This window comes from Epinephelus moara, chromosome 5 (assembly GCF_006386435.1).
Source record: "Epinephelus moara isolate mb chromosome 5, YSFRI_EMoa_1.0, whole genome shotgun sequence".
In the NCBI taxonomy this organism is placed as follows: Eukaryota; Metazoa; Chordata; class Actinopteri; order Perciformes; family Serranidae; genus Epinephelus; species Epinephelus moara.
The window spans coordinates 30,423,210-30,432,840 of record NC_065510.1 but is presented as its reverse complement, the minus strand read 5'-3'; the positions used below and the strand labels follow the sequence as shown (position 1 = coordinate 30,432,840).

The window sequence follows — 9,631 nt, the reverse complement described above, 5'->3', positions numbered from 1 at the left end:
CAAACCATTCAATAGATGTTGAGACATTTCATTTAAAACCACAAATGTCCACTAGATGAGAATTCAGTGGATCACCGACATCATTAGTTTCCATAGAATGTCTATAAAACATCCATCCAATAGTTGTTGAGATTTTCCATGTGGTCCAAAGTGGTGGACCGACTGATCGTACCATCCCTAAAGCCATGCTGCTAGCATCACAACACACTAAGAATAACACTTGTATGGAAGTAAAAGATGGCATTATAATTCATTATGGCTGCAGGATCTTGTTATTTAACACCCAAACGATAAACCATATGATCAGCGTGATTCATCTGGATTTGTTTGTGACTGTCAGATTCATTTTTGATGACGAGCTCTGCTCAGTGAAACCTCGTACCTCATGAGGAACCTGGGGTTGCTGCTCTGATGAATAACAGGTTTGTCGTCTTTTATCTTTTCATTTCCAGCGGGTTTTGTTTTAATGAGCTGCTCCTTCAAGGTGCGTCTCTGAGGTTTGGTTTTCTTCTCCTGTCTCAGAGAACAAATTGGCAAGTTTTTGTCTTCCATCAGATGTCCGCTCTCTGACATCTTTCTGTTGCTGTTGGCAGATGTGGAGTTATTGTTTCCCTCAGTACAAGATTCACCTTTCATTACCTGATGCTCCTCAGTGAAAGCAGTGTCCTCCACAGGGACATAATCTGACCCCACGTTGACCTTCACTCTTTGTGCCAACAAAGCAAAGCCCCCACTCAGCGATATACTCTGAAAGTAAGGGTACACCTTCTCAGTAAAGCGATGTCTAAACATGAAAAGATGTGTGTCAGTGTCAGGGTTTATGAATTCCAGCGTCCCTTCATCCCAGTCCAGCTTCACACGGACCCTGCTGAGGTGGTCTGAGTATAGGGTCTGAGCAGGAGAGGTCAGAGCTCGGTACTCTCCTTCTTGCAGGCTGATACACCAGAGTCCTGCCTCTGGACAGGCCTCAAACTCTGCTTTTCTGGACACTGACTGAGCAGCAACACCAACTGTCCAATTGTTGGTGTCGCCAACCTGTTGAAATCAATACAGAAAGACTAGGCAAACAGGGTGGACAACAGGAAGGATTCAGAAACGTGTCTCAAGGCATGTGTATACTAGAGCCCAAGGAATTGAGGCTGACACCATTTGCAATAATTACAAGTAAATAAAATCAATATATGGCAGGATAGTTCACACATTTTTCATATCAGTGACAAACACATTCTTACTCCTTACTCATCAAACACTGTGGCTTGGTCAGTGGTCCTACGCTTCAAACTATGACCATCTACACACCCTCTTAGCGGCAGTTTCGTAAGTGTCAGTTTACACTCTTTACATACATATCCTCCTGAGACCCTACATCACATATGAGGACATCACATTTACTGGACCTTATACTTCATTCTACTTAACTGAGACCTGTTGTCCTCTTTGTGGACACTTGTCTGTGCCATCTAGTGGAAGTAAGAGCAAAATACACTAATCCATGTAAAATCAAGATGGCAGCCATCTCTGCTTAGTTGGTCTTGATTCCGACACAAAAGTAAACAAGGTCCAAACCCTGATCACATTTTATGATTGAACTTGTTTATTTATGATTAATAATGTTTGTAGTTTGATGTGGCAACAAATTTGACCAGTTTTAGCAACAGTAACAAGCTAAGACACTGTTAATTAGGAAGTACTTGTTTGAAGACATTGGAACTTAATTATTATCATTTTATCCTTATCAGGCCCTACTCATCCCAAATAGCTGGGAGATAATAAAAAATCATACCAAACAAAGGCATCTCAGGAGGATATCGTGTCTTTTCAAAATAAACTTCCAGTTAGGTTTAGGAAAAGATCATGGTTGGGTTAAAATAAGTAGGCATGTTACGTGCGTGAAGTGTGTTAAGTACATTATGTATGTGACGTAAATTAAGTACGTGAAGTCAACTTACATACTTACAATTAAAATAAGTTAATGTTGACTTTTGGTATCACACAGGACACACACACACAGCAATCTTCTGAGTGAAAGTCCTATGTATATTTGACCCATTTTTTCCACCTGGCCTCCTCAGTACACAGACTATGTCACTCTTTATACTACGTCACCTGACTTCCTCCTCTGCTCCCGTCATAACTACTATGGCCACATAGAGTGTCATAATTTGAAGCATAGAGCTGCTGTACAAGCTGCCTTATTTTAGGTCCAAAGTTCCAAAAGGTCCAGTGTGTAGGATTTAGTGGCATCTAGTCTGAGGTTGCAGACCTGAAACTTCTCCCATGTGCCAAGCATATAGGGTAAGTACAATGTCTGACACAAAAATGTGAATGTCGCGACCCTGACCTGCTCTGTGTGTAGATATAAACATTCTAAGGTAACGAAAACACAACAATTCTAGCCAGTGTTCTAAAGCCAGTATTTACCAGTTATAATACTGCTCAGGCTCTAGTACAGACAGTATGTAATACCTCAATATCCCAACAGTGCACTCCTGAGTCAAAGCCCTCTCTTGCCAGGATGCAGGAACAAGGGTGGAAACGTTCAGGGTTAGCTGGGACAGGGACATTAACATCCAGACTGATATGGACACTGTTTAACCCAGAAGACACCCTCAGGGACTGACCAGCTGTCCTGGGGTCCAGGGTCACTGGAGCTGGAAGACACAAAGGGGCTCAGAGGGTACTGATGGCAAAAATGGACAGGAAGTAATCAGAAAGTGTATGCATAGGAAGAGACTGACTGTATGGGGCGATGTGTTTCATCTTCTCCCACTCGGCATACTTTACGTTACCCACGTGTTTGGCCACATCTATTAGAGGTTTGTAAACCTCAAGAGGCTCCATGTCATCTATCCATGTACTGCAGTGAATAAACATGAACATGCAGACAGTTAAACAGGTGCATTTGCATGTGTATGTACTTGTATGTGTGGAAAAAGTCCCATACCTATTCATCATGTCTTCATAGTGCTGTAAAAAAGCAGAGTTTGTATGATTACTGTTTGAAATACAAACGCCTGCTCTCATTCATTGACTAATTATGTAACATTTGATTGATGTTACCTCTAAAAATCCAACCCCGTCTCCTTCTGCATCTAGCTCTTCTTCCACCAGTTGGATCTTCTCTTCCAGAGATTGTATCACCTGAATTATACTGTCTACCTGTTCTTCTGCATTTCTCCTCTTCTCGTCTCGTTCCTCCCTGAGAGCAAGTAGCTTGGCTGCTTCCTCATCTCTCAAAAACTGGTGAAGACTCTCAAATTCATTTTTCATGAGCTCCTCTGCGAGTTTGGCCTCAGCCTGGGAAGAACAGAAAAGGCAAGAAAAGTGTGAGGAAAGAAGTGGACGTCCTGAAGTAATGACCCAATCATGACAGTTAGCAATGCATCTGAACTTTGATTGTTTCCGTTTTTAGTCACAGTTCTACCTCGTTATGTCCGAATGCATGTTCACAGGTCTGAGCGACTTTCTCAAAGTCAGTCTTCTTCCTCTTCAGTCCATTTAGTGATGTTCTGAGCTCTGCCTAGGGGCCAAAAGGAGAATGACTTTTAAACAATGCTCCATCCATATCTGTTGTCACTATCACAGGGTAGTCAAAGACAAAGTGCACTTGGATTGGATTTATTTTTAATAGTGACAATGTGTAATAAAGTATAAAACTGTTTATTTCAATGTCTGAGTGTTGTTGTGAAAAACACCCTAAATTACAAATAATGAAACAAATCTAAAAGTCTGGGATTTATCATTTAGAAACTCTGCATCAATTTTCTTTGCTCCATACTCCAAGCAAGAAATGTCCCTTTGTCACTGTTGAAATTGGTCACATGAGTATGACATATCAAATTACAAACATTAATAAGCCTAAACAAACAAGTTTTCACCACAACATCTGATCAGGTTTTGAACCTTGTTCCGTTTGTGTCAGGATTGGCTACAGACAGACTTGGCAGAGGTGGCTGCCATCTTGTTTTCACATGAAGGTTTATGTTTATGTTTATTTTATTTAAGAAGGGACAGTGCACATTAATTAACATGATCACTTAAGTCACGTAAATGTGCCAGATTTAGCCATACAGGCTAATTTTCATCTGCAGTCCCTGGCAGGTTGATGGTATATACATATATACATATGAACAGGTATTTCCCCTGCTACCACTAGATGGCACAAAAAGTGTCCACGAATGAGAACAACAGGTCAAAGATAAGCAGAATGAAGCATAAGATGCAGCAAACCCAGAATGTGATGTCCTCATATGAGGACGCACTGTCTCAGGAGGATATAGTGGTTTAAATTAGCCATCAGCCCTAAGCCGAGCGCCATTTAGTTCGATTTCATTTGAGAGAAGACGGACATCTCTACACCTGATATCTCCAACACCGGCAGCTCACACCAAAAAAAAAAAAAAATCGAAATTGATAAATAGCACTAGAGGTAGGAAGAAAAATAAGAATTTTAGATTTTGATGTGAATTGTCCCTTTAAATTTAACTTTCTAAACACTGCAGAAACCCCAAAAAGGGTACATTATCCTGAGAAGAGTCCTAATCAAGCAAAATCAGTCAAAACACCTGTGTGGGTGGACCCCAGGTGTGCAGGAGCTCTAAGACTTTACATACATACAAAATATAAGCTCACTTTCAAGTTTTACTGATCAAATTACAAAACAACATAATTAGTAATTAAGATTCCAACCAGCTAACAAATTAAAATGTTGTTTGTAATAAATCAGTAATATTTAAAAATACAACGCTGACTTCACAGGAATTTAATGTAATCCACCAACTCTTCAGGTTATTCTTAGCATTTTGGTGTGTGGGTGTGTGTGTGCAGGTCAAATTGCATGTCTGATGAGCTCTAAACATGCATTTGTGACACGATGATAGCAACAGTAATTACCAGCTTAGTTTTCAGCTCGGTGCCTCTTTTAAACTCACTCTGAATTCTGCCTGTGTAAACTAATCTTGGATTAACAGACGGCATCTGTTTGGGCAGGAAAATAAATATTTACAGGAGATGAAAAAATGCCTGACTGGCTCCTTGTTGAAATATCCACTTGCTGTGGTCGCAGGAAGCATGTTAATGAAAAAGTATCGAATCAGTCATGAGAGGGCACCCTCGCTCTTTGCGAAAGACAGGGTCCAAATCTTGGACGAGCCAGAGCTGTTGGGAGCTCTGCTGTTATTTGACATCTTTGTGCTGATGTTTTGTTTGGCTCTGTGGCAGCAGGGTGGCTCTAACTAGAAAACCAGCATACGAGCGCTCTCGTTGGCAATCATCTGCCCTGCTAAAGCGTCCTTTAGGAAAACAGTGAATTCCTGCCAGTTGCTCTGTATCCAACCCTTCAGCATGATGCTTTATTGCTTTCGGTGGAGGATTAAGGGGGCCTATTTCAGGCCTTTCACTTCAGCGGCTCTCTCAAAGCAGTCGCAAGATAAACCTTAGGAGATGATTAATATGATAGGAGAGAATAAAGATAGATTCAGCGTCACAGAAATATAGTCATTTTTTTTAGACTCTGCTCTAATAATTCATCATTGTTTCAGTCGTTGAGGCCTCGAAACACACTTACATCAGGGATGGAGCCAGACATTGTAAATGTTTGGGCCTCGGCCCAAACCAAGGGGGATCCTGGGGCTCACTCACTCGGGGAGATTTTTTTTTTTCCATTTATGGCAGCTATATGCACTAATTCAAAAGTCATTTGAGAATGCCTAATAATCTGCACATCCTTTTTGGAAAAATATGATAGTTGCCAGGAGAAAAAAAACATCCCGTAGAGCCTACATCCTGTTTTGTAATTGTTCTCCAACTGTCTTCATATTCTGAAACTGCAACACAACAAATATTAGAGATGACTAATTTTAATTCCTGTCACCAAAAAAGAGGCAACAGATGTCAGATGTTGCTATTTTTAAGTTACATAACAAAGGTAGAAACAGAAACAAGAACAACATGGGCATATTTTATTATCTGAATAACACAAAGATAAAGGTCAAGGGCTGTTGAGAAAACATTTGGTTGAACTGCTCACAAGTCACGGACAAATAAACATGCAGTGGGTCACATGAAGAAGTAGCTTTGTTTTCAGGGGACACAAGCCAGAAAGGAGCCAGTGTTTTACTTTGTAAAAATAGAAACACAGTAATGACTATTTGTCTGCTTTTTACAATGCTGCCTTTTGTGTCTGGTGAGCCAAAGAAAGAGTAGCAGCCATTTGATGACCCAGATTTAGAGTGACACTTCTCTTAAAGGGCTCACATAACTCCATCAGTTGTAGAATTTATGTTTTCAGTGCAGTTAATATGTCTCAGCTGAGGAGCCTGATACCTGATTCCTACCTTGCAGTCAGTCGCAGCCTCAGTCAGGAGGTACACTCTGTGTCCTGCGTGGCTCAAAGCTGCACATAGTTGACATAAAGGCTCCAGGTCATCCAAACAGAACACAGACAGGCTCTCGTCATGTTCCTCGCACCGCTCTGGAGAGTCAACAGACCAGGGCGTCGAGGCAAGGCCCTCCGCTTCTGCTTGGTGAAGGGAGACGGGGAGGAAGGATTGGCAGCTCATGGATGGACTGCTGGTGTTCTCTAGAGCTGAAGCCAGCTTGGTTCGTGGTCAGACTGAAGCAGCGAGATGAAACAGATGAAAAGTGGGAACACGGTGGGACATATAACGAGATGGGATCAGTGTTCTATGTCCAGCTGCCATGAAGGAGCCTTGATTCATGTTCCATCTATGTGCAGCATCTCTGAGCGGCACTGAAGTTACTTACAGTAGATCTGTTTACACGCTCCGTCTTAATCTTGAATCTTTGCCAATGTGCTTACACCAGATGCAGCCATACATCACTCTGAAGTGTGACTTTCATGATCCTGTGATTTATGGTATACTCTCACATCCCAAGGCCCAGCTTATTCCTGTGCCTTTGCTTGTTACTTTAACTCTTTCTACTATCCATCTCCCCACAGAGGTACGGCAGCTCCTCCACTAAACAACGTACTGTACCTTGCAGGCAAAAACAAGCTGCAACTAGGTGCTTTTTTTTTTACACTTCCACATGTAGTATTAGATTATTGTATATTTTTGGACACATACAGTGGTACTTTATGTACTGCATGCCAGGCCTGAGCTATGTTAAATGGATTTAGTTTCACTGGCCTTTAACAATTTGAGCTGGTGGAGAACATGGAGACCAGATCAGCCCTGACAGGCGGATCGTATTTCATTGAATCATGCGGTATGCTCTGAAGTGAAATGATTGACATGTAATCTGTTTATTCTCAATTTGCAACGTGATACACGATAAGACAGACATGACCATAAGTATGTGTCCATGTCATGCCAACTCTTTAACAGTCCTCTCAGCACATTTTGAGCTGTGAATTAGCTAGCGCTCAAGAGAAGTATGGGGTAATTACTTTTTTGAAATGTAGTTTAGTTTTAGAACATTGAATGATTTCAATGAATAATCTTCCAAACCGTATGATTAGCAGAATTGTTCATTAATGATAAAAGTAGTATTGCTTACAATTCTTTACCAAGAATTCAAAACTATTTTTGATTTTATTAAGAAAAAAAAATCCACATTTATGTTATGTACAAAGGATTTCAGGAGTTTTACACATTGCCCTTCTCCTGCAGAATGTTGAAACTGTACTTTTACTGTTAGCAGACAGCTCCATCGCTTAGTAGATCTTCATGATTTAAAACCTTCAAAAACAAAGAAACAGAGCAACAAAGAAATAATTTTAGAAATTGAAAATGGCCATGGTCTCCAATTACAAAACATGTTTTTATTGTCTGTATCGAGTGTACGTACAGAGTTTGGCAAGCGAGCATTTATCTGCAGAAGGACTTAAAGTTGCACTCAATGGTTCCTCTCGGCCATTTCAAAGCACTGTTGCAGGACTTTTGTACACAGTCTTCTATATGGCAGTGTCACGTTGTGTCTTAGCTGGTCTTTGTTATCATGAGCTGTTGCCATTTTTTGCGTTTTTAAGTTTCATTTTATCAACATACTTTTTGGTTTTTCTTTGTAGTAATCTTGTTTTGTGCTTTATTTTGCTTGTTTTAGAGCTTTACATTTGTAATTCTGTATTTTTGTTCTATGTTGTCTGTCTGTAACTTAGGTTGCTGCCTGTCTTGGCCAGGACACTTGAAAAGGAAATTTTTAATCTCAAGAGGTTTTTCTGGTTAAATAAAGGTTAAATGAAAATAAAATAAATTAAAAAAAAAAAAAATCTGTTGGAGAGCTGCAGGGATGACATTTTCTTATAGGCCTAAATGAAAGTTAGCTTCATCCTGGTTCCTTTATCAAATAGCCAACAGGATTTTTCCATTGGATTTTGGATTCATGCAGAAAATAAGATCTGTGGCAACAAACTTTCTGACACTTACACATGTTGTTCAGTGAAATAACCTGTAAAATAGTCTTCACAAATGAACACCACTTTTGTTATTTTTGAAGTGTAAATGGAATCACCAGAAGTAAAACGCTAACGTTAGGCTACAGACAAACTACACCACAGTCGCATGACCTCACGGTTGCCACTACAAAAAGGCTGTTAAGTCATGTTCGGCATGTCTTTTTAAAGACACGTAAAAGCTTCAAAATTCTTGAGTGGGGTATTTACTGACATATTTTATGTCCTAGACCAAAATGTGAGAGTCTGTTAAGCTTGTGTTAACCACAGACCTTATTTCAGGCATCTAACCAAAAATCCATTGATTTCAAGACGACGAAACCAGGAGTGCTAACTCATTTTCGGATTTTAGGACTCATTCCTGCACCACTCTAGTTGAGGTACAGTGTAGGATAAAAGGCCTCTACACATGATCAACTGTAAAACCGCTTTGCGCTGGCTGTCCCATTGTTCGTCTATGGAGAGGGCGGCAACGCCTGACAAAGCGCCACCACTACCCTTGGCGTCACGCACCGCTTGGATTTTCCGCCCGAGCGCTGCGCTCAGAGTTGAAATTATTTGAACTTTGACCGAGTTTACCTCTGACCTCTGCGCCACACCTGGCGGTGAGCGAAGCGCATTGTTCTTATCATGTGAAGGCTGCTTTAGTGGTATCTAGCTGTGAGGTTGCAGAACTGAATCTTGCCAAGCATGTGGAAGAAATGGCCCTCTCTATAGCCAGTGTTTGATTTGTTCATTCTAGGCTACTGTAGACCAACATGGCAGACTCCATGGAAGAGGCCCCTCCCATGTCTGTAGATACCAGCGGCACATTCTAAGGTAAAAATAATGCGTTGAGTTCTTAATTTCAGGTCATTATACACTACTGAAAACACAGCTATAGATATTATATTCCATTTCTGCAAATAGACGCACCTAAATCCACACTGGACCTTTAAAGAGATAACAGGCAGAAGCCAACATGTCTGTGAACTGATGCCTGTGAACATGGCCTCTGTCACTGCCTCATGAAGGTTATAATTTATAGACATACCCGCACCTACACTGTTTATACGGGTGCTACTATACATGCATGGTTTGTGCAAACATCCATCATCAGACCCGATTTCTGTGACAGAATTGGCCACACACCTGAGCAGCAGGCTTTCACACACTGGCTGAGACAAGATGAAACACATCACAGTACGGTAGCTGTCTCTGCACGTGTGCTGCATG

At 40.9% G+C, this 9,631-nt stretch overlaps 1 protein-coding gene across 1 annotated transcript; it reads right to left on the bottom strand.

Annotated features, from left to right (window-relative positions):
• Positions 1-342: 342 nt before the first annotated feature.
• Positions 343-6,560, bottom strand: LOC126390841 (zinc-binding protein A33-like). Its single transcript, XM_050045321.1, has 7 exons — positions 6,336-6,560; positions 3,425-3,520; positions 3,061-3,297; positions 2,945-2,967; positions 2,739-2,857; positions 2,467-2,651; positions 343-1,035 (listed from the first exon to the last, which is right to left on the bottom strand). Exons 1-7 carry the CDS (start codon positions 6,558-6,560, stop codon positions 343-345), a joined length of 1,578 nt encoding a protein of 525 aa, XP_049901278.1.
• Positions 6,561-9,631: the final 3,071 nt, after the last annotated feature.